This window comes from Lissotriton vulgaris, chromosome 12, assembly GCF_964263255.1.
Source record: "Lissotriton vulgaris chromosome 12, aLisVul1.2, whole genome shotgun sequence".
NCBI lineage: Eukaryota > Metazoa > Chordata > Amphibia > Caudata > Salamandridae > Lissotriton > Lissotriton vulgaris.
This window is the reverse complement of record NC_141700.1, coordinates 468561731-468587299: the sequence shown is the minus strand read 5'-3', so window position 1 is coordinate 468587299 and position 25569 is coordinate 468561731. Positions and strand designations below refer to the sequence as shown.

Here is a 25569-nt window from a genome sequence, read left to right as displayed (position 1 = left end):
CCGAATAAGAAATATTCATTTGGGAACAACACGATGATACGCCACATGCAGCGCAAGCATCCAATAAATTATTCTGCTGCAGAGATGAGGGAACTGGCCAGTAACCATCCAAAATCCACAAGCACCACCTCAAAAAGGAAGCAACCCACTCCGTCGGCACCAGAGGAAAGTGAGACGATGCCTTGAATTCAGCCACGATTTGCAGATTTCAGAATTATCTGTAAATATTGTGGGAAAACCATCTCCTACGGAGAACAGAGCGTAAAGCTCATCGTACTTGCTGGGGACAACCACAAATGCCCCAATCAATCCTAATTATTTCTTTTCTTTTTTTTTGCTCCAGTTGACCCATTTTCAATTCCCTGTTTTTTCGTTTCTCCCCATGAAAAATACAAAAAAAATATAAAACTGTTCAGAAAACCCAAAAAAAGTACAAAATGTTCAAAAAAACAATAAAAAAATATAAAACAACAAAAAGAAGAAAAAAACCAGTTCTTTTTAGAACTACCTCCAATTTATAAAAAAAGGCTTCATTTTTGGAAAAGTCTGTCATTCTTTCTTCCCCATGGTACGCTCCCCGGTCCGCTCCCCGGTGCGCGTACCGGGCGCTCCCCCCGCGCAAATCAATCCCTGCCCCCTTATGGTCATTTCCCCCTTTGATTTTTCCACCTCTTATGTCTCGATTTTACCGAGACACAAGATGGCGGCCGCTCCGGACTGTTTCGAATGTTTACAGACACCCGAGAGCCAATCAGCTTTCTGTGCACAAGTCGCGTGGCGCGCTCCCCGGTGCGCGTACCGGGGCGCTGCCATAGATATATATATTTTTTTGAACCTAAATTACTCAAAATCCACTGGAGCACATATCTTGAGACATAGCAAAGGCACATCGGGCTACCAGCCCCTACAATTTTGCCAAGTTTGGTGGAAATCCATTCAGCCATTCGGGCTAAAAGTGAAACCGACCGCCCTATGGAAATTAACATGGGGAAAACACGTTTTGGGACCCCCCTTTTATCTCGGCCACCGCTTGACGAATCCCCCCCAAACTTTCAGGGAAGGAGCGGAGGGGGCCATTTTCTTGGAGAAATTCGCGAAGATTCGTCCACCGGCGCCAAAGTTATTCCCAATAGAATTTTGTGGTTTTCCTATGGAAAGTAGATCCTAACTATAACTACCGCCAGTAGGTAATATATATACAGACATATATATATATAAATGCATATGCATATATATGCATATATATATGTGTATATGTGTGCGTGTAGAGAGGTAGAGAGGTAGAGATGTAGAGGTAGAGAGGTAGAGGTAGAGAGGTAGCGGTAGAGAGGTAGAGACTAGTAGAGAGAGAAGTAGAGGGACGTAGAGAGTAGAGAGTGAGTAATAGAGAGTAGAGAGTGAGTAGTAGAGAGTAGTAGAGAGCAGTAGAGAGAGTAGCAGAGAGTGAGTAGTAGAGAGTAGTAGAGTGAATAGTAGAATGAGTAGTAGAGAGTGAGTAGTAGAGAGCAGTAGAGAGTGAGTAGTAGAGAATAGTAAAGAGTGAGTAGTAGAGAGTAGTAGAGAGTGAGTAGCAGAGAGAGAATAGTAGAGAGTAGCAGAGAGAGAATAGTAGAGAGAGTAGTAGAGAGTGAGTAGTAGAGAGTAGTAGAGAGTGAGAAGTAGAGAGTGAGTAGTAGAGAGTGAGTAGTAAAGAGTGAGTAGTAGAGAGTGAGTAGTAGAGAGTAGTAGAGAGTGAGTAGTAGAGAGTATTAGATAGTGAGTAGTAGGGAGTGAGTAGTAGAGAGAGAGAATGAGTAGTAGAGAGTGAGTATTAGAGAGTAGTGGAGTAGGAGAGAGTAAGTAGTAGAGAGTAGTGGAGAATATTCCAAAGTTTGGCACAGCACCACTTGCACAATAAGTCCAATCAAATCATATCACTTAGAGTCCTTATTGAAGCGCTGAATCTTGGTGTATATTCAAATGCTTTTATTTTCCTTAAGTTTATGTACCACAGCCAGCCGAAACGTTTCCTTCTGTACAACAGAACATCTTCAGGGTGTTCTTATTTCCTTCAAGTTATGTCGGTATCCTGTTGTCATATAACTAGATATTTCTTCCAAATGTTAGACGAGACATAAGTGCATTCTTATTCAAAGTGACTAGGTATCAATTTTACCCACACAATTCGGGCAGACTTGAGTAATTTATAGCATCCTCAATGTCAGTCTTTCAAAAATTCCAAAGTATAGGACATGATAATCCAAATCCAAATGTTTCTCAAGAAAAGCCATTTTCAATCGTTCGGAATATCAGTGTTTGGGCAGATATGACCGTGGGACCCCCAGTATGCAAGGGGAATTAGTCCCCCCTCTGCAAACGCGCCAGTGGCCTGCGTTGCAGAGAGGTGTAAAAAGGGGCATAGCCTCTTTACACCTCTGTGCAATGCAGCCCCCTGGTGCATACTGGAGGTTCCAGGTGGGCTAGTTGGCCCCCAGGGACCCCTAGTATGCAAGGGGAATTAGTTCCCCCTCTTCAAACATGCACGGGGCTGCGTTGCAGAGAGGTGTAAAAAAGGGTGTGGCCTCATTACACCTCTCTGCAATGCAGCCCACTGGCGCATACTGGAGGCTCCTGGTGGGCTAGTAGGCCCCCAGGGACCCCCAGTATGCAAGGGGAATTAGTTCCCCCTCTGCAAACGCAGCAGGGGGCTGAGTTGCAGAGAGGTGTAACAAGGGGCATAGCCTCATTACACCTCTGCAATGCAGCCCCCTGGCGCATACTGGAGGTTCCAGGTGGGCTAGTTGGCCCCCAGGGCCCCCCAGTATCTAAGGGGAATTAGTTCCCCCTCTTCAAACATGCACGGGGGCTGCGTTGCAGAGAGGTGTAAAAAGGGGCGTGGCTTCATTACACCTCTCTGCATTGCAGTCCCCTGGCGCATACTGGAGATTCCTGGTGGGCTTTCAGGCCTTATATAGTTAGGAATTAGCATTTAAAAAACCTTGCAAATTCACTGAAAAAAACCATAGGTTTCAGGCCTTATATAGTTAGGAATTAGCATTTAAAAAACCTTTGAAATTCACTGAAAAAACCATAGGTTTCAGGCCTTATATAGTTAGGAATTAGCATTTAAAAAACCTTTAAAATTCACTCAAAAAACGATACGTTTTAGGGGTGTTCTAGTTAGCTGGACATTTCACTCATACAAAACCATTGAAATTGCTCCTATATAGTTAGTTGTACTAACTATATTTTGCGCACCCGCAATCCACTGCTGATGATGTCACATATTACATCATTCATGACAAGGTCAGTGACATCACTGATGACATCTCAAATGACATCACTGATAACATCACTTATGACATCATCCACGTGACAATCACATACACCTTTTCATACACTAGTAAAATCTTTCATCACTCTTTGTAAAATACAGAGTATGATATTTGAATCCATTGTTACAGCAATACAAGTATCTAAAAACCCACTCAGTGATTCATAGATGTATACACACATCTAATCACTTACCTGTAGATTCACTCATACATGCTGTCAATGAACAATAGAACACTATCAAAAATACTTGTACACCTAAATCGACATTACACACCAGCACACATCCTATTCACATATGAAGTCATCCTACTCACTTATGCAAACAATGGATCATACTTACATATTTACTTAGCTACACACTTATACAAACACAACTTCATCTATTCATTTAGATAGTAAGTCATACTTAGTAAATTATAAAATCATTATTACAAGTATAAAGTTATCCATACAGTCACTCACACAATCATTGAGTCTTATGTATACTTATTTATATACAACAACTGACACATACACTGACTTTTATTTTTCTACTTTGTTGGACATGTACCATTGAGAAATATATTTGCTCATCACCACACCCATAAAGATATTCACTCACCCAAACAACTGTTAGAACATGTAGTTTTAACTTCATATATCTAGTGAATCAACTATTCACACATCTTTGGGCAGTCACACACCCCCACCGAACCACACACACACATTCACTCTCCCATACAAATACTCAGTTAACTAATCAATAACTAATACAGACTTTCACATAGCTAGTAACCAACTGGAGTAACTGTTTACACAACAACTGACAAAGTGATACAGATATTCAAACAGTTTAGTAACTATCCACTATATTTAGTGAGACACTATAAATTGGTCAAGTAAACAGTCAATTACATTGCTACTAAATCCTCCATCCAAATATTTATTTTAATATATCCACTCATTCTTCAATGCAAATTGCTATATATACAATGCATATTTAAATAACGAAGCAAACCACATTCACTGGATGATGTAATCAGTGATGTCATTTGAGATGTCATCAGTGATGTCACTGACCTTGTCATGAATGATGTAATATGTGACATCATCAGCAGTGGATTGCGGGTGCGCGAAATATAGTTAGTACAACTAACTATATAGGAGCAACTTCAATGGTTTTGTATGAGTGAAATGTCCAGCTAACTAGAACACCCCTAAAACGTATAGTTTTTTGAGTGAATTTTAAAGGTTTTTTAAATGCTAATTCCTAACTATATAAGGCCTGAAACCTATGGTTTTTTCAGTGAATTTCAAAGGTTTTTTAAATGTTAATTCCTAACTATATAAGGCCTGAAACCTATGGTTTTTTTCAGTGAATATATATATATATATAATTTTTTTTTCACTGAAAAAACCATAGGTTTCACACACGTTACAGTTAGGAATTAGCATTTAAAAACCTTAGAAATTCACTGAAAAAAACATAGGTTTCACACATGTTATAGTTAGCTGGACATTTCACTCATACAAAACCATTGAAATTACCCCGTTATAGTTAGTTCAGCTAATTATAACTCGCGCGCCCGCAATGCACTGCTGATGACGTCACATATTACATCACTCATGACATGGTCAGTGACATCACTCATGACATCACTGATGACATCTCAAATGATATCACTGATGACCTCATCCAGTGAATGTGTGTCTTTCTGAACAATAATTTTTTTTATATATGTATATCTAAAGTTCGATGGAAGAATACATAGGTAAATAAGTGTCTACATTTTTTTTTAAATGATTGTATAACTGACTTATTAAGTGTATCTTAGTGATTACATGTATTAGCGAGTAATGTTTAAATATTGAAATATCTATATCAGTGTCTCACTTTGTATATAAGTGGCTGCATGGGTTGGTAAATAGCTACATGAGTGTGTATATGGGTTATTATTTGGTTTTTTGAGTATCAATATGAGTGTCTGTACGGTTCGGTGGGGGATATTACTTACCGCATAGATGCATGAATGAGTGACTTACTGTTTGTATGGGTTTTGAAGACAGCATGTGTGCAGGACTGTATGGGTGGATGAGTGTGTGTATGGGTGTGTTAGTGAGCGAATGACTGTCTCAATAGTGTCTTTATGAGTAAGTACATAGGTTTTAAACTAGTATATGTGAGTATTGATGTATATAAGTGAGTATATATGAGAGTGAGAGATTGGAAGAGTTCCTGTATAAATAAGTATTTGTTTCTATAAGTGATTGTTTAAGAGAGTAAGTATGTGTACGTTTCTGTAAAAGTAAGTGTAGTGGTGTGTGTGTATAGCTGTATATGCAAGTAAATAGATGTTTGATAGTTTATTTGCATGTGAGTATGTGTGTGAGTAACTATGTATGAGTGTCGGTGTGTAACAGGATGTATAGGTGTATGAGTACATATGATGAGTGAGTACATGTATGAGTGACTGTATAGAACTGTTGGTGAATGAGTGGATATGTATGTGGATGTTGGAATTACTGAATAGGTTGTTGTAACTGGTATTGGTATCTCCATTTTTATATATTTTATATATTAGGGGTGACAAGGATGATGTCATCAGTGATGTCATTTGAGATGTCATGAGTGATGTCACTGACCATGTCATGAGTGATGTAATATGAGACGTCATCAGCAGTGCATTGCGGGCGCGTGAGTTATAGTTAGCTGAACTAACTATAACGGGGTAATTTCAATGGTTTTGTATGAGTGAAATGTCCAGCTAACTATAACATGTGTGAAACCTATGGTTTTTTCAGTGAATTTCAAAGGTTTTGTAAATGCTAATTCCCAACAATAACGTGTGCGAAACCTATGTTTTTTTCAGTGAATTTGCAATGTTTTTTAAATGCTAATTCCTAACTATAACGTGACTGAAACCTATAGTTTTTTCAGTGAATTTCAAAGGTTTTGTAAATGATCATTTTTAAATGTATTAATTGTTATATTTATTTCTTTTTATACTAATTTACTACATTTTATAATAATTAGTTATTTTATTTTTTAATTACATTACATATTTTTAATGTGAATTTTTTTTTTAAACTTAAAAAATACTTTTATTACATTTTTTTACAATATATTCTAATTAAATTCAACATATTTCCTTTTTGCTTTTTTTTTAGGTAATCGTACGGTACGCGTACGGTGATCAAACCATCCTTTGTACGGGTAATCGTACTGTGCGCGTACCCATGCATACGTTACGAATACGTTTTGACGTTGCGCATCGCATCGGCACTTCTACATGATGTCATGTACGTTTGGACGGCACCCAGTACGCGTACTGCGCGAAAGTTTCTAATTGTTTAAAAAGATATATTTATGTATTTAATGTAAATATTAAGGGAAGACATTATCTGGGATGATTATGAAAATAGAATTTATTGAGTTTTAATAAGCGTATATTACTTTTAAAAGCAATTACGCAAATCGCGACGTACGTCGTCCGTACGCGCACTGTAAGCGCACCCTAAGCGTACGCCATATGGCTTCAAAACAAGACACTTGATTGGTTCATAACACTTCCTATTCCAACTGTTCAAAGACCCCACCCATTTTAATCATTCTCCTTTGGCTTTCTCAGGAGTACCATCTCTTCTCTGGAGCTCTTGTCATTTCGCAAAACAACTTTAATATGGCTGCACTTCTGGAATCCTCTTCAGAACATTCATCGGAGGAGGAATTTGTAGCTGAGGAGCCACAGGAAAAAAGAAAAGAGGCAGTAATCTGGAAGTTTTTCTCCTTTCCAGAAGGACAGGAAAAGGTGAATGCACCAAAGGACACCTGCAAAATCTGTGACACTACACTCTCCAGAGGTGATCCAAGTAAGAAGTATTCATTTGGGACAGCAAGCATGGTGCGACATGTAAAAAACCTCCAGCCTCGCAATTATTCGAGAGCTTGCTCTGATAGGCTGCGGGACAATCCTCCACCTGCTGTTCCCAGCACTTCAAGAGCACCACCCACAGAGGCACACAGTCCACATCCGGATAGCCGACCTGATTTTGCTGACTAAAGTCATCCATTGCAAATTTTGCAATGAGATTCTCTGCTATGGGGAGCAGTCAATGACTTAATTATCCGGCGCAAACAGGAGCACCGTTGCTCACAACGCTAATTTTTTTTTTGTTTATTTGTTCCTGTTGGACACTTTTTTGTTTGCAGTTTCTTTTTTTCCGTTTAAAAAAAAAAAACTGTTAAAAAAAATCAAAAAGAAATTCAAAACAAAAAAGACAAAAAAACCCAGTTATTTTCAGAACTACCTTCACTGGTCAAAAAAGGATTGATATTTCTATGATAGTGTGTAAAACTTTGTTTGAATGAATGTGTACTGCATAAATGAATGAATGAATACATTGTTAGTGTATGGTGAATGTGAAAGTGCAGAACTATAAAGAAGTGCTACAGCATAAATCTATAAGGTGTTTACTTATAGTATACTGTAGTACTTCCAAAGCACTTGAATGTAACATATGTGCATAAATATGTTACAAGTCGATGCTTCCTTTTGCACTGCTGGTGAAACTGCCTGTGTGAATTTGTATGTGTTAGGGGCAGATTTACAACCCCCTTGTGCCTCTTTTACACCCCTTTTGCGTCACTTTTGTGATGCAGCGGTGGTGCAAAAGATGCGCCATGGTGTGTGGTATTTACAATGTGACGCATCCGAGAGGTGCATCACATTGTAAATCCCTGTACCAGAAGGAGGCATTCCAGCGCAAGGGGGGGTGGGGGGTGGGGGTGGGGGGTTGTTAGTTTCGGCGCAGGAACACCGCCTAAAAATGGCTGAGGGAAATCTAGGAGATTCCACTTTGTCACTTTTGGGCTCATGCTGCGTCAAAACCCTGCACCTGCTTGAAGCAGGCGTAAAGATTGACACAGCATTCTGAGCATAGGGCCCCCAGAGCATTGCTGGAGATGCAACGCAACTCAAGCAATGCGCCGCCTCTACAGCACAGATGCATCAAATATTTGTGCCGTTTTTGCCCCATGGTGCACCACATTGTAAATACGGAGCATCCATAGTGGTGGTGTCATGGTGCTCAATAACTGGCATATTTCTGGGGATGTGCCAGTTATTGTAAATCTGCCCCTTAGTGTTTTAATGCAGTCAGTGGATTACTACACACTGATGAATGACTCACAACAAAACTAAAACAGCAGTGACAGAGTGTTTGGTGGACGTGTAAGGATACAGACTGGGGAATTAAAGGTATAAATCACAAGTTTGCAGGTGCATAGAACACTGCATACATAGTCTATAGGGGTTTGAAGCATTGCATGGCCTAAGGCCTACTTTGCTGCATGAGTACTTAGGTACTGAGTAGATGATTACAGTTCTGCAAGCAGAGTGTCTGACTGAATTTCTAAGAGCTTCAGTTTTAGCACAGTACATAGATAAGCACATACTGCTGAATAGCTCACTACAATACTGAAACAGCAGCAGTATCAGAGTGTTTGGTAAAAGTGTAAAGATACAGAGTGGGGAATTGAAGGTAAAAAAGACAAGTTTGCAGGTACATAAAAGACTGTATGCTTAGTGTATAGAGGGTTGAAGCAGTCCATGCTCTAAGATCTACTTTGCTGCATGAGTACATAGGTACTGAGTGGATGATTACAGTTCTGCAAGAAGAGTGCCTGACTGAATTTATAACCGCTTCAGTTTTAGCACAGTGCATAGATAAGCATATACTGCTGAATAGCTCACTACAATACTGAAACAGCAGTGTCAGAGTGTTTGGTGAAAGTGCAAGGATACAGAGTGGGGAATTGAAGGTATAACAGACAAGTTTGCAGGTGCATACAAGACTGAATGGATAGTCTATTGGGGATTGATGCAGTCCATTGTCTAAGGCCTACTTTGCTCCATGAGTACTTGGGTACTGACTGGATGATAACAGGTCTGCAAGGACAGTGCCTGAATGAATTTATAAGAGCTTCAGTTTTAGCACAGTGCATAGATAAGCACATACTGATGAATGACTCACTACAATATAGAAACACCAGTGTTAAAGTGTTTGGTGGAAGTACAAGGATACAGACTGGTGAATTGAAGGTATAAAACACAAGGTGGCAGGTACATAGAAGACTGCATGCATGGGGTACAGGGATTTGAAGCAGTCCATGCCCTAAGGCCTACTTTAATGCATGAGTACTTAGGTACTGAGTGGATGATTACACTTCTGCAAGGAGAGTGCCTGACTGAATTTATAACAGCTTCAGTTTTAGCACAGTGCATAGATAAGCACATACTGCTGAATGGCTCACTACAATACTGAAACAGCAGTGTCAGAGGGTTTGGTGGAAGTATAAGGATACAGACTCGGGAATTGAAGGTATAAAACACAAGTTTACAGGTGCATAGAACACTGCATGCATAGTCTATAGGGGTTTGCAGCAGTTCACGGCCTCAGACCTACTTTAATGCAGGACTACTTAGGTAGTGAGTGGATGATTACAGTTCTGCAAGGAAAGTGACTGACTGAATTTATAACAGCTTCAGTTTTAGCATAGAGCATAGATAAGCATGTACTACTGAACGGCTCACTACAATACTGAAACAGCAGTGTCAGAGTGTTTGGTGGAAGTGTAAGCACACAGACTGGGGAATTGAAGGTATAAAACACAAGTTTACAGGTGCATAGAACACTGCATGCATAGTCTATAGGGGTTTGAAGCAGTCCATGGCCTAAGGCCTACTTTGCTCCATGAGTACTTGGGTACTTACTGGTTGATTACAGTTCTGCAAGGACAGTACCTGAATGAATTTATAAGAGCTTCAGTTTTAACGCAGTGCAAAGATAAGCACATACTGCTGAATGGCTCACTACAATACTGAAACAGCAGTGTCAGTGTTTGTGGAAGTATAAGGATACAGACTGGGGAATTGAAGGAATAAAAAACAAGTTTGCAGGTGCATAGAAGACTGCATGCATAGTCTATAGGGGTTTGAAGCAGTCCATGCCCTAAGGTCTACTTCACTGCATCAGTACTTGGGTACTGACTAAATGATTACAGTTCTGTAAAGAGAGTGCCTGACTGAATTTACAAGTGCTTGAGTGTTAGTGCAGTGAAAGGATTATCACAGACTGCTAAAAGGGTTACTACAGTAGTGCAAGAACAGTCACAGAGTGTTTGGTGGAAGTATTAGGATACAGAGTGGAGAATTGAAGATGTGAAACACAAGTGTGCAGGTTGATAGAAGAATGCATATATACTGGATAGGGGTTTGAAGCAGTCCTTGCCCTAATGCCTAGTTTGCTGCATGATTACTTAGGTACTGACTAGATGATTACAGTTCTGCAAAGAGAGTATCAGACTGAATTTATAACAGCTTCAGTTTTAGCACAGTACATAGATAAGCACATACTGCTCAATGGCTCAGTACAGTACTGAAATAGCAGTGACAGAGTGCTTGCTTGAAGTGTAAGGATACAGACTGGGGAATTGAAAGTATAAAAGACAAGTTTGCAGGTGCATAGAAGACTGCATGCATAGTCTATAGGGGTTTGAAGCAGTCCATGCCCTAAGGCCTACTTCACTGCATCAGTACTTGGGTACTGACTAAATGATTACAGTTCTGTAAGAAGAGTGCCTGACTTAATTTATAAGTGCTTGAGTGTTAGTGCAGTAAAAGGATTATCACAGACTGCTAAATAGGTCACTACAGTAGTGCACGAACAGTCACAGAGTGTTTAGTGGAAGTATAAGGATACAGAATGGAGAATTGAAGATGTGAAACACAAGTGTGCAGGTGGATAGAAGAATGCATATATACTGGACTGGAGTTTGAAACAGTTCATGTGCTAAGGCCTACTTCACTGCATCAGTACTTAGGTACTGACTAAATGATTACAGTTCTATAAGGAGAGTGCCTGACTGAATTTATAAGTGCTTGATTGTTAGTGCACTGAAATAATTTTCACAGACTGCTAAATGGGTCACTACAGTAGTGCACGAACAGTCACAGAGTGTTTGGTGGAAGTATAAGGATACAGAATGGAGAATTGAAGATGTGAAACACAAGTGTGCAGGTGGATAGAAGAATGCATATATACTGGACTGGAGTTTGAAACAGTTCATGTGCTAAGGCCTACTTCACTGCATCAGTACTTAGGTACTAACTAAATGATTACAGTTCTGTAAGAAGAGTGCCTGACTGAATCTATAAGTGCTTGACTGTATGAGGAGAGAGGAGGAGTATGAGGAGAAAGGGTGGAATATGAGGAGAGAGAGGGGAGTATAAGGAGAGAGGGGGAGTATAAGGAGAGAGGGGTGTGTATGAGGAAAGAGGGGGGAGTATGAGGAGAGAGGGGGAGAATATGGAGAAAGGAGGGGAGAATATGGAGAGAGGGGGTGTATGAGGAGAGAGGAGATAGTATGAGGAGAGAGGGAAGAGTATGAGGAGATGGGGGAATATGAGGAGAGGGGGTAGTATGAGGAGAGAGGGGGATTAAGAGGAGAGAGGGGGGAGTATGAGGAGAGAGGGGGTATGAGACAGGGGACGTATGAGGAGATAGTTTGGGAGTATGAGGAGAGAGAGGGGAAATGAGAGAGGGGGGAGTATGAGGAGAGGGGGAGTATGAGAGGAGAGGGGGAGTATGAGAGGAGAGGGGAAGTATGAGGAGAGGGGGAAGTATGAGGATAGGGGGGAGTATGAGGAGAGAGGTGGGAGTATAAGGAGAGAAGGGGGAGTATGTGGCGAGAGGGGTGTGTATAACGTTGGAGCCTCGTGGGCCCAAGAACAGTGAAATGTCCCCCTGAGCCTCTCAGGGCTCTAAACAAATGACTGGCCCCTTTGAGCCTCGCTGGGCTCTTTGCACAACAAAATGCCCCTGGGAGCATCTCAGGCTCTCACTCAATAATCGCCGCCGTTGGAGTCCCTCTCCGGGGACTCTCACTTCACTTCTGCCCCCCAGGACGTTGGGAACTCGCAGGCTCAAGAGAACTGTGGCCTGATCCCGTGGGCGACCCCTCTCAGGGGGCTCAGAAACAACTTATGCCCCTGGGGCCCTCTTGGGCCTCAAACAAAATGTGCCCCTGCAAGGTAGAGCCTGTCCGGTTCTAAACAAATGCCCCCTGAGCCTTCGGGGGCTTGCAAGCACAACACCGGACTCAGCTGCACTCAACAGCCAGTGCCGGGCTCCTCTGCCTCTGCTCCGGTCCGCGGGGGACTTCACGAGAGCTCCCGCTCCTCGGGGCTCTCTCTGCACACTCCTCCCTCTCTTTCTCCGGGGCTCTCCCTCGCTTTAGGAGCCCGGGGGGGGAGAGACAAGACGCTGGCTTCTCCTCTCACCGGAGCGCGGGGTGAGCTCCCGTCTGCTTCCGGTTGTCTCGATGTCCTGCCCCCGGCCTGCCTGACTTCCGGTTCGGCCGGGCGGCGATGGTGACAATCTCGGGGTTGGCTCCCGTTTAAGTTTAGATATACAGCGAGGTGGGCACTCACTTGGGCGGAAATGTCCCTGGCAGGATGGGCACCTGCCAGGGGATTCCAAGAATGGCCAAGAACAGGGCAAATGCCGGGTGGGCACCGGCTCTCACCAATAAAGCGATCCCAGGCGCTAGGATGAAAATAACGCGCTCTCAAGCGCTAGAGGCCCAAATAAAGAGCTCCCAGGGCGCTAGAGGCAGCCACAGCCCTGGGGCAAGGACAAAGTCACAGCAGAAGGTCCTGGACGTCAGGAGGGGCATGCAGGGCCCAGGGGCCAGCGCACAGGGCAGGAGACAGCCCCCATGGTGGTCCCTCCTGGGCCCCACCAGCAGCTGCCCCCTCCTATCAGGACCCAAGCAGCCAGATCCATAAGAAAGGTCCATCAAGTATCCAGGGGCTGGGCAGGGCCCAGGGAGGCAAGCCTTCCCCTGGGCTCAAGCAGCAGCACGCCCCTGGTAGATTCAAGTCAGCAACCAGAACAAGAAGATTTTCCTGGGGTCACAGCCCCTCTTTTATACACCTTTTTCCTTTGTATAAAGGTGAAGGGTGGGGGGAGAACCAGTCGCAGATGGTTTTGGAGCACCCTTGATGGCTCAACCACCCCTTTCATTCACTAGGGAGGCTAGGGTCATCAGTCGCACCACAGGGGGCGGAGCCACCATTGTGTGGGGAAAGCCCAGCCCATTCAGGAACCAGGTGCAGCCCTCCCCAGCCATCAGCATGCTAATCTCACACTCACCACCGGGCAGACCCATCCAGACTTCCTGGAGCCAGGCTCACCGGCCAGCTCAAGCCAATCACACGCCAGGCATATTTTACACTAATATGCCAACTCCTAGAAGTGGTACTTCCGCACAAGACACAATCATGCCACATACATCATTGCGAAGCATTCAATCACACGAGTTCGCACATACCAAACTCGAGCATGCACACCTCACGCATCAGGAACTACCAGGGACACAGACATTCCCCATGCATTCCTATGGGAGGGCAGGCCTTTCTCACTACACGCACTCAAAGTGCGCAGAAACCAAAAATGACTACTGCTGGGTCACCATTAAAAGCAACAAAAGTTTAGGGATGAACCTGCCAGAAGGGCCAAGTCCAACAGGGAGTATGAAGAGTGAGGGCGGTATGAGGAGAGAGGGGGGAGTATGAGGAAAGGGGGGAGTATAAGGAAAGGGGGGGAGTATGAGGGAGAGGGGAAATATGAGGAAAGGGGGGAGTATAAGGAGAGGGGGGAGTATGAGGGAGAGGGGAAATATGAGGAGGGGGGGGGAGTATGAAGATAGAGAAGGGGGAGTATGAGGAGAGAGGTGGCAGTATCAAGAGAGAAGGGGGAGTATGTGGAGAGAGGGGTGAGTATGAGGCAAGAGGGGGAGTATAAGGAGAGAGGGGGAAGTATGAGGAGAGAGGGGCGAGAATGTGGGGAGAAGGGGGAGTATAAGGAGAGAGGGGGAATATGAGGAGAGAGGGAGTAGTATGAGGAGAGAGGCGGGAGTATGAGGAGATGGGGGGGGAGTATGAAAGAGATTTGGGTTTTGAGGAGAGAGGGGGAGTATGAGGAAAGAGGGAAGTATGAGGAGAGGGGGAGTATGAGGAGAGGGGGAGGTATGAGAAGAGAGGGAGGAGTAACAGGAGAGAGGGAGGAGTATGAGGAGGGGGAGAATGAGGAGAGAGGGGGAAGAATGAGGAGAGAGGGGGAAGAATGAGGAGAGAGGGGGATATGAGGAGAGAGGGGGGGATATGAGGAGAGAGGGGGGAGTATGAGGACAGAGAGGGGGGTATGAGGACAGCGGGGAATATGAGGAGAAGGGGGAGTATGAGGAGAGAGGGAGGAATATCAGGAGAGGGGAGTATAAGGAGAGAGAGGGGAAGTGTGAGGGGAGTATGAGGAGAGGAGGAGTATGAGGAGAGAGTGGGGAGTATATGGAAAGAGGGGGCGAGTATGAGGAGAAAGGGGGAGTATAAGGAGAGAGGGATATGAGGAGAGGGGGGAGTATGAGGTGAGGAGAGAATATAAGGAGAGGGGGGAGTATGAGGGGAGAGGGAGAGTATCAGGAGAGGGGGGAGTATGAGGAGAGGGGGGAGTAGGAGGGGAGAGTGGGAGTATGAGGAGAGGGGGGAGTATGAGGAGAGGGGGGATTATGAGGAGAGAGGGAGGAGTATGAAGAGATGGCGAGTATGAGGAGTGAGGGGGGTATGAGGAGAGAGGGGGGGAGTATGAGGAAAGGGGGGAATATGAGGAAAAGGGGGAGTATGTGGAGAGGGGGGAGTATGAGGGGAGAGGGGATGTATGAGGAGAGGGGGAGTATGAGGAGAGCGGGAGTATGAGGAGAGAGGGAGTATGAGGAGAGAAGGGGGAGTATGTGGAGAGAGGGGGGAAGTATGATGAGAAAGGGGAAGAATGTGGAGAGAGGGAAGAATGTGGAGAGAGGGGAGTATAAGGAGAGAGGGGGTGTATGAGGAGAGAGGGGGTATATGAGGAGAGAGGGGGTAGTATGAGGAGAGAGGCAGGAGTATGAGGAGATGGGGGAGTATGAGGACAGATGGGGGTATGAGAGAGGGGGAGTATGAGGAGAGGGGGGTATGATGAGAGAGAAGGAGTAAGAGGAGAGAGGAGGGTGTATGAGGAGAGAAGGGGGGAATGTGGAGAAAAGAGCAATGCAAGGAGAAAGGGGGTGTATGAGGAGAGAGGGGGTAGTATGAGGAGACAGAAAGGAGTATGAGGAGAGAGGAATATGAGGAGAAGGGGATGCATGAGGAGAGGAGGGAATATGAGGAGAGGAGGGAGTATAAGGGGAAAGGGGGAGTATGAGGAGAGGAGGGAAGGAGAGGGGAGTATGAGGAGAGGGGGGATTATGAGGAGAAACAGGATTATGAGGAGAGGGGGGAGTATGAGGAGAGAGGGGGGAATTATGAGGCGAGGGGAGGAGTATGAAGAGATGAGGGAGTATGAGGAGTGAGGGGGTATGAGGAGAGAGGGGGGTATGAGGAGAGAGGGGGGTATGAGGAGAGAGGGGGGTATGAGGAGAGAGGGGGGTATGAGGAGAGGGGGAATATGAGGAGAGGGGGAATATGAGGAGAGAGGGGGAGTATGAGGAGAGAAGGGGGAGTATGTGGAGAGAGGGGGAAGTATGAGGAAAGAAGGAGAGTATAAGGAGAAAGGGGGTAGTATGAGGAGAGAGGGGGAAGAATGTGGAGAGAGGGGGAAGAATGTGGAGAGAGGGGGTAGTATGAGGAGAGAGGCAGGACTATAAGGAGATGGGGGAGTATGAGGACAGATGCGGGTATGAGGAGAGAGGGGGAGTATGAGGAGAGCGGGGTATGATGAGAGAGGGAGGAGAAAGAGGCGAGAGGAGGGAGTATGAGGAGAGAAGGGGGAATGTGGAGAAAAGAGGAATATGAGGAGAGGGGGTGTATGAGGAGAGAGGGGGTAGTATGAGGAGACTGGAAAGAGTATGAGGAGAGGGGAATATGAGGAAAGGGGCGTATGAGGAGAGGAGGGAATATGAGGAGAGGGGGTAGTGTGAGGAGAGGGGGATTATGAGGGGAAAGGATTATGAGGAGAGGGGGGGAGTATGAGGAGAGAGGGGGGATTATGAGGGGAAAGAGGATTATGAGGAGAGGCAGGAGCATGAGGAGATGGAAGAGTATGAGGAGAGATGGGGGTATGAGGAGAGAGGGGGGTATGAGGAGAGAGGGGGGTATGAGGGGAGAGAGGAAGTATGAGGGGAGAGGGGAAGTATGAGGAGAGGGGGAGTATGAGCAGAGAGGGGGGAGTATGAGGAGAGAGGGAGGAGATTGTGGAGAGAGGGGGGAGTATAGGCAGAGAGGGGGTGTATGAAGAGAGAGGGGGTAGTATGAGGAGAGGCAGGAGTATGAGGAGATGGAAGAGTATGAGGAGAGATGGGGGTATGAGGAGAGGGGGGAGTATGAGGAGAGGGGGGGAGTATGAGGAGGGGGAAGTATGAGGGGAGAGAGGAAGCATGAGGGGAGAGGGGAAGTATGAGGAGAGGGGGGAAGTATGAGGAGAGGGGGGAGTATGAGGAGAGAGGGGAGTATGAGGAGAGAGGGGAGAGGGGGTATGAGGAGAGAGGTGGGAGTATAAGGAGAGAAGGGAGAGTATGTGGAGAGAGGGGTGTGTATGAGGGGGGAGGAGGGAGTATGAGGAGAGAGGGGGGAGAATGTGGAGAAAAGAGGAGTATAAGGAGAGATGGGGTGTATGATGAGAGAGGGAGTAGTATGAGGAGAAAGGCAGGAGTATGAGGAGATGGGGAGAGTATGAGGAGAGATGGGGTAGTATGAGGAGACAGGAAGGAGTATGAAGAGAGAGGGAATATGAGGAGAGGGGGAGTATGAGGAGAGGAGGGAATATGAGGAGAGGGGGGAGTATGAGGGGAGAGGGAGAGTACGAGGAGAGGGGGAGTATGAGGAGAGGGGAGTATGAGGGGAGAGGGGGAAGTATGAGGAGAGGGGGGAGTATGAGGAGAGGGGGGAGTATGAGGAGAGGGGGGAGTATGAGGAGAGAGGGGGAGTATGAGGAGAGAGGGAGGAGTATGAAGAGATGGGGGGAGTATGAGGAGTGATTGGGGTATGAGGAGAGAGGGGGGAGTATGAGAAAAGGGAGGAATATGAGGAGAAGGGGGAGTATAAGGAGAGGGGGGAGAATGAGGGAAGAGGGGCATATGAGGAGAGGAGGGAATATGAGGAGAGGGGGGAGTATGAGGAGAGGGGCGAGTATGAGAGAAATAGGATTATGAGGAGAGAGGGGGGATTATGAGGCGAGAGGGAGGAGAATGAATAGATGGGGGAGTATAAGGAGTGAGGGGGTATGATGACAGATGGGGCTATGAGGAGAGAGGGGGAGTATGAGGAGAGGGGGGTATGATGAGAGAGGGAGGAGTAAGAGGAGAGTGGAGGGAGTATGAGGAGAGAAGGGGGAATGCGGAGAAAAGAGGAATGTAAGGAGAGAGGGGGTGTATGAGGAGAGAGGGGGTAGTAGGAGGAGACCGGAAGGAGTATGATGAGAGGGGAATATGAGGAGAGGGGGAGTATGAGGAGAGGAGGGAATATTAGGGGAGAGGGGGAGTATGAGGAGAGGAGGGAATATGAGGAGGGGGGAGTATGAGGTAAGGAGGGAATATAAGGAGAGGGGGGAGTATGAGGGGAGAGGGAGAGTATGAGGAGAGGGGGGGAGTATGAGGAGAGGGGGGAGTATGAGGAGAGGGGGGCGTATGAGGGGAGAGTGGAAGTATGAGGAGAGGGGGAGTATGAAGAGAGAGGGGGGATTATGAGGAGAGAGGGAGGAGTATGAAGAGATGGGGGAGTATGAGGAGTGAGGGGGGTCTGAGGAGTGAGGGGAGTATGAGGAAAGGGGGGAATATGAGGAAAAGGGGGAGTATAAGGAGAGGGGGGAGTATAAGGAGAGGGGGGGAGTATGAGGGGAGAGGGGAAGTATGAGGAGAGGGGGGAGTATGAGGAGAGAGGGGGAGTGTTAGAAATGGGATCCCTGGCTGGCCAGGGCTTGCGCCAAAGTCAGTCAGAGACCACCACTCCTCAGTCAGGGCAAGGGAGTTACACACCAAGATAACCCCTACTCACCCTCTAGGTAACGTGGCGCGAGCAGCAAGGCTAAACTTGGAGGCGATATGAGTTAAGTATTTGCGCACGCACCCCAGCAACAACACCCAAGGCCCACCACAAAGGAAACTCCACACAAGGTTATATATAAAAATAGCCTTTGTATTACCAAAACACATTAGATAAAAACACACACTTTACAATGTGCCAGGGGCACGGGCAGAATTTACAGGGGATATTTACAAGACAGGGCCACCTGGACCACTGTCAGGAATCAGCACTTTTAGAACTTAGAATACAATACTTGTAGGCCTAGAACTTAAACATAGAGCCTAACGGACAGTACCACCCGACCTGGTTGCAGGGATAATGCGAGTGAACTCCTTAGTAAACTTGAGCGGGCGGCCCAGCGAAGCGGCACGACTCAGGGGAGAGTGGTGCGGCTCGAGGCTTGAGCGGGCCACCGGCAAGGTACAAGCATTTCTCTGGGGGCGACCAATGTGTGCGGCTCAGAAGAGGGGGGGAAGGCAGGATTCAGGCGACCCAGCGAAGCGGCGCGGCTCAGGGTAGGGCGGCGCTGCTCGAGGCTTGGACGGGCTGCCGTGCACGAGCTGCCGAGGGGAATGAGCGAGGCACATTTCAGCGAGGCCCCAGGGGCCCAAGGGAGATCAGACAAGTCCCAGCAATTTGTCAGGGAAGGCACAATAGAGTCCACTGGTCCTGGGACTCTGGTCAGGGGGCGAGCTCAGTATCAAGCCCTTGGAATATCACTTAGAACATAACAGACAATCACTGTAGCACAAAACAAGTAACTACTGGTAATCAGGTAAGTACTCCCTACGCAATCCTAACCACCTTAGGAACAGGTCACACAGGGAACCAGGACCTCACTAGCACCACCTGTACTAGCAAGAACAACCAACTAAATATCACCATACATTTAGGGGTATAGACCTGGGGACAAAACACATGACGCATCAACACACGTTCAGCGGTGTAAGGAACAAGGCACATGATGCATCTACAACACATTCAGAGGTGTAAGGAACACATGACGCATCAACACACGTTCAGAGGTGTAAGGAGCAAGGCACATGATGCATCAACAACACATTCAGCGGTGCAGGACAACACAATAGAGCAAAAATCACATTAGCCACCACCTGTGGCAGTCCCTAAGCCAACTGGCCTCTCTAGGGCTAGGACGCCCTGTGTCCAAAGTCAGGGTCCTAAACGTGGCAGTTGCCCACAAAGTGCTGGGCAACGGGGGAGCAATGCTGGTGGGGACAACGTTGGAGCCTCACAGGTTCAAGACATGGCTGGGGCAGAAGGAGATGCCCCCGGGAGCCTCCTCTGGGCTCTGAACACAAATGGCACCCAAAGAGCCTCTCTAGGCTCTAAACAAATGGGGCACCGTGAGCCTTCTCTGGGCTCATAAACCAAATGGGAGCGACCCGCTGCCAAGTGGGGCCGCTCTATCACCCCTTGTGCCCTTCACAACGATGGAGTCCCTCACGGGGGAATCTAAAGTCAAGTATTCCCTTCAGAGCCTCTCTAGGCTCGAAATACTGGATGCGGCCGTGGGGGGGGTCAAGAGGGTCCAGAGAAAGCGCTGCCCAGCGCTAGTTGATCCAAAAGTCCAGGGAAAGTCCTTCAGGAGTCCAGGGGCTGGGCAGAGCCCAGGGGAGGCAAGCCTTCCCCTGGGCCCAAGCAGCAGCACGCCCCTGGCAGATTCAAGCAGCAAACAAGAACCTTTTCATGGGGTCACAGCCCCTCTTTTATACACCTTTTCTTTTGCCTGTAGGTGCAGGGTGGGGGCAGAACCAGTCGCAGCTGGTCTGTGAGCACTGTTGATGGGCTCAACCACCCTCTCTATTCACTGGCAGGGCTTGGGTCATTAGACGCACCACAGGGGGCGGAGCCAGCATTGTGTGGGGGAAACCCAGCCTCATTCAGGACACAGGCGCAGCCCCTCCCTCACATCAGCATGCTAATCTCTCCATTCACCACCGGGGCAGAACCACACAGACTCCTGGAGCCTGGCATCCCAGCCAGCTCCAGCCAATCACACGCCAGCACCTTCACAGCACATACTCAGCCATGTCTAGAAGTGGCGCTTCCGCACAAGACACATACACGCCGCACATACCATTGCGCAGCATTCACTCTCACGAGTTCGCACATACCAAACTTGACCATGCACGCCTCACGCATCAGGAACTACCAGGGACACAGACATTCCCCATGCATTCCTATGGGAGAGCAGGCCAATCTCACACACGCACTCAGGGAGAGCACGCACTTTACACTGCGCCACAGTGTCAAAGTGCGCAAAGACCAGAAATCACTAGGCAAAAAGTTCAGGGGTGAACCTGCCAGAAGGGCCAAGTCCAACACGACCCCCTTCCAGCCAAAACGCAGGGGAGAACAATCACCATCGTGATGGACTTCCCTGCTTGGGGCGATAGAACACGGACGCGGGCCCGCACTGCAGGGACACCCTCCGGTTCTACGCCACGTTGATCCATGAGACAAGCACATACTAAAAAAAACAGGCCCAACTAGGCTACCCCACTGGTACTCCTTAGTTGTCCACAGCTAGGACCAGGCCCTAGGCCACCCAGATACCACTGGTCCCTACCAATCCACAGAGTGGGGGGTGGTAACCCCTGGCCTACATAGCCATTCTCCACTCCCTTTCTCAGTGTAGTTCCAAACTACCACTGATCCTTCACCCTAGGGTCCGCACCCTCAGGCTGACCAGAGGTCACGGGCAAGAATGCCCCACCCTACCTCTACTTCAGAAGCACCCTCCAGAACACAACTCTCCCACCAGTTCGGGACCTTTACTCCCTCAACAGCAGTGACCACGGTCAGACCAGCACAAGATCGGTGTAGTGAGGCGTTGCACTTTGCGGGTTGCCAGATGCGGCGCAGGCGGCGGCTCACGGACCGCGTCGAGACGGGGACGGCGAGCGGCATAGGCTGCGCGGCCGAAGGCAGACGCAGCTCAGTGCGGTGCCAAAGGACACCAGGCTGGTCATGACAGAGTCACAGCTCCCCTAACTGGTCTACCACCTGGGATTCGAATTCACTCCTCCTTCAGCATCAAGGCAACCACTGCAGGTCAATCCCCCATACAGCTTACCCGGTTCCTTCTCTTCAGGCAGGAGTTCCTTCAGGACACTACATACAGTTGCCCTTACGTCCAGATCCGGACACACCGGCTACTGGCTCCCCAACCGAGGGACGTACCCCTTTGGTCAGATGCCTGGCGCACCAGGACTTCCTTGAGGGTGACACATAACTAATGTGTCGTGTACAAGTCTGCCTGACACTCAGGACAGAAGTGGCATCAACCTGGTCACTCCTTGGCGACACAACCCTTCTGGTTGGCCCCTGACCCACTGGTTACTCCACTGGGGAACCTATCCCCCTCGCACCCCTCCATCTGGACTTCTGCACCCTCCCAACTGGAGCTGTACTGCCAGATAACAGAACTACTAGAGCCCTGCTTACAGGCGCTCCACGTTCTCTCCACACTGGGAGATCTCCCTAGAAGGACGCTCCATACGGACATGCTAGGCTCCCTCACCTGGTGTTCCTAAGAAAAAAAACACCCAGACTACGAAGACCAGGCTTGTGCTCCTCTGAGCCACTTCCACCTCACTGGGCTGGAAGACCGGAACCTTTCCTTAGGGTCACTCCCCAACAATTAACACAATGGCACAGGGGCAAGGGAAACTCCCTTGAGCTTCAGGCCCACCCCTGAAATCCTGTTCACTGATGTTCTACATTCTTCAAATACTATGGGAGATCTTCCTCAAATGACCTATTGGTACAGCCTAGGCCCCCGACCTGACGTTCCCTTCAGAAACATTCCAGGCCCTGACACTGGGTTTCGGGCACCTGGAGACATGCAGTCCCACCCACTCCTTCTCCTTTTGAGACAGGACGTGAGCCCCTACACCGAGACCTAGCTGGGCTACACTTAACCTCTTCCACCACACTGGGCTGGAAGACACCTCAGCCACTCCTTTTGGAATCACTCCATCCCCTATGCCTCTCTCCTCCCAGAACATTACCAACTCCAAACATCTGTCCCTAAATAGACCACAGAAATCAAAAGCCTTACTCCACTGTCTGCAAACGTTCTTGGGAAAAGTTTAACACACAGAACTTAGGTATCTGAGCAAAACAAGAGTACATAAGCATTCAGCAAGCTCCCCATCCAGAGAACTCACACACACGTCCAGTGCCACACACCATTCATCCACAAACACCCCTCCCCAGACTGGTAAGGCAGTTTCTACCACCCCTGATTTCTCAACCTGACCACACGTGACACAGGTACCATAACTCCAGGGCAGGGACGGGGGACACATGCACTGAACACACTTATGCTGCCACCACAGGATCCCACCCTCATGGGGAATCCAGAAAACACACTGCACTTAGGGGGATGATCTACCCTCCCGAGCTAGGGACACCTAACTCAAAGTGCACAAGAAACACATTTCCACAGAAATGACATTTTTAGCAAACTCCATACAATAATCCCCAAAAATGTGGTCATCTAAAATGCGGAGTTTTGTAGTGTGGCCTGTCGCCACTGTGGTATAGCGCAAACACAAATCCTTATCCTCACCGCTGCGTCCAATGTTAGAAATGGGATCCCTGGCTGGCCAGGGCTTGCGCCAAAGTCAGTCAGAGACCACCACTCCTCAGTCAGGGCAAGGGAGTTACACACCAAGATAACCCCTACTCACCCTCTAGGTAACGTGGCGCGAGCAGCAAGGCTAAACTTGGAGGCGATATGAGTTAAGTATTTGCGCACACACCCCAGCAACAACACCCAAGGCCCACCACAAAGGAAACTCCACACAAGGTTATATATAAAAATAGCCTTTGTATTACCAAAACACATTAGATAAAAACACACACTTTACAATGTGCCAGGGGCACGGGCAGAATTTACAGGGGATATTTACAAGACAGGGCCACCTGGACCACTGTCAGGAATCAGCACTTTTAGAACTTAGAATACAATACTTGTAGGCCTAGAACTTAAACATAGAGCCTAACGGACAGTACCTCCCGACCAGGTTGCAGGGATAATGCGAGTGACCTCCTTAGTAAACTTGAGCGGGCGGCCCAGCGAAGCGGCACGACTCAGGGGAGAGTGGTGCGGCTCGAGGCTTGAGCGGGCCACCGGCAAGGTACAAGCGTTTCTCTGGGGCGACCAATGTGTGCGGCTCAGAAGAGGGGGGGAAGGCAGGATGCAGGCGACCCAGCGAAGCGGCGCGGCTCAGGGTAGAGCGGCGCTGCTCGAGGCTTGGACGGGCTGCCGTGCACGAGCTGCCGAGGGGAATGAGCGAGGCACATTTCAGCGAGGCCCCAGGGGCCCAAGGGAGATCAGACAAGTCCCAGCAATTTGTCAGGGAAGGCACAATAGAGTCCACTGGTCCTGGGGCTCTGGTCAGGGGGCGAGCTCAGTATCAAGCCCTTGGAATATCACTTAGAACATAACAGACAATCACTGTAGCACAAAACAAGTAACTACTGGTAATCAGGTAAGTACTCCCTACGCAATCCTAACCACCTTAGGAACAGGTCACACAGGGAACCAGGACCTCTCTAGCACCACCTGTACTAGCAAGAACAACCAACTAAATATCACCATACATTTAGGGGTATAGACCTGGGGACAAAACACATGACGCATCAACACACGTTCAGCGGTGTAAGGAACAAGGCACATGATGCATCTACAACACATTCAGAGGTGTAAGGAACACATGACGCATCAACACACGTTCAGAGGTGTAAGGAGCAAGGCACATGATGCATCAACAACACATTCAGCGGTGCAGGACAACACAATAGAGCAAAAATCACATTAGCCACCACCTGTGGCAGTCCCTAGGCCAACTGGCCTCTCTAGGGCTAGGACGCCCTGTGTCCAAAGTCAGGGTCCTAAACGTGGCAGTTGCCCACAAAGTGCTGGGCAACGGGGGAGCAATGCTGGTGGGGACAACGTTGGAGCCTCACAGGTTCAAGACATGGCTGGGGCAGAAGGAGATGCCCCCGGGAGCCTCCTCTGGGCTCTGAACACAAATGGCACCCAAAGAGCCTCTCTAGGCTCTAAACAAATGGGGCACCGTGAGCCTTCGTGGGCTCATAAACCAAATGGGAGCGACCCGTTGCCAAGTGGGGCCGCTCTATCACCCCTTGTGCCCTTCACAACAATGGAGTCCCTCACGGGGGACTCTAAAATCAAGTATGCTCTTCAGAGCCTCTCTAGGCTCGAAATACTGGATGCGGTCGTGGGGGGGTCAAGAGGGTCCAGAGAAAGCGCTCCCCAGCGCTAGTTGATCCAAAAGTCCAGAGAAAGTCCTTCAGGAGTCCAGGGGCTGGGCAGACCCCAGGGGAGGCAAGCCTTCCCCTGGGCCCAAGCAGCAGCACGACCCTGGCAGATTCAAGCAGCAAACAAGAACCTTTTCATGGGGTCACAGCCCCTCTTTTATACACCTTTTCTTTTGTCTGTAGGTGCAGGGTGGGGGCAGAACCAGTCGCAGCTGGTCTGTGAGCACTGTTGATGGGCTCAACCACCCTCTCTAGTCACTGGCAGGGCTTGGGTCATTAGGCGCACCACAGGGGGCGGAGCCAGCATTGTGTGGGGGAAACCCAGCCTCATTCAGGACACAGGCGCAGCCCCTCCCTCACATCAGCATGCTAATCTCTCCATTCACCACCGGGGCAGACCCACACAGACTCCTGGAGCCTGACATCCCAGCCAGCTCCAGCCAATCACACGCCAGCACCTTCACAGCACATACTCAGCCATGTCTAGAAGTGGCGCTTCCGCACAAGACACATACACGCCGCACATACCATTGCGCAGCATTCACTCTCACGAGTTCGCACATACCAAACTTGACCATGCACGCCTCACGCATCAGGAACTACCAGGGACACAGACATTCCCCATGCATTCCTATGGGAGAGCAGGCCAATCTCACACACGCACTCAGGGAGAGCACGCACTTTACACTGCGCCACAGTGTCAAAGTGCGCAAAGACCAGAAATCACTAGGCAAAAAGTTCAGGGGTGAACCTGCCAGAAGGGCCAAGTCCAACAGGGAGTATGAGGAGAGAAGGGGGGAGTATGAGGAGAGAAGGGGGAGTATGTGGAGAGAGGGTGCAGTATGAG

The 25569-nt window shown here is 48.1% G+C and overlaps 1 protein-coding gene across 1 annotated transcript in view; it reads right to left on the bottom strand.

The window, feature by feature from the left end:
- CADM3 (cell adhesion molecule 3) overlaps positions 1-25569 on the bottom strand; it is an 825731-nt gene that overhangs the window by 314269 nt on the left and 485893 nt on the right. Inside the window, exon 8 of the mRNA XM_086945217.1 lies at positions 889-904. Within this exon, the coding sequence (XP_086801343.1) occupies positions 889-904 (16 nt within the window). The remainder of the gene's footprint in view (positions 1-888; positions 905-25569) is intronic.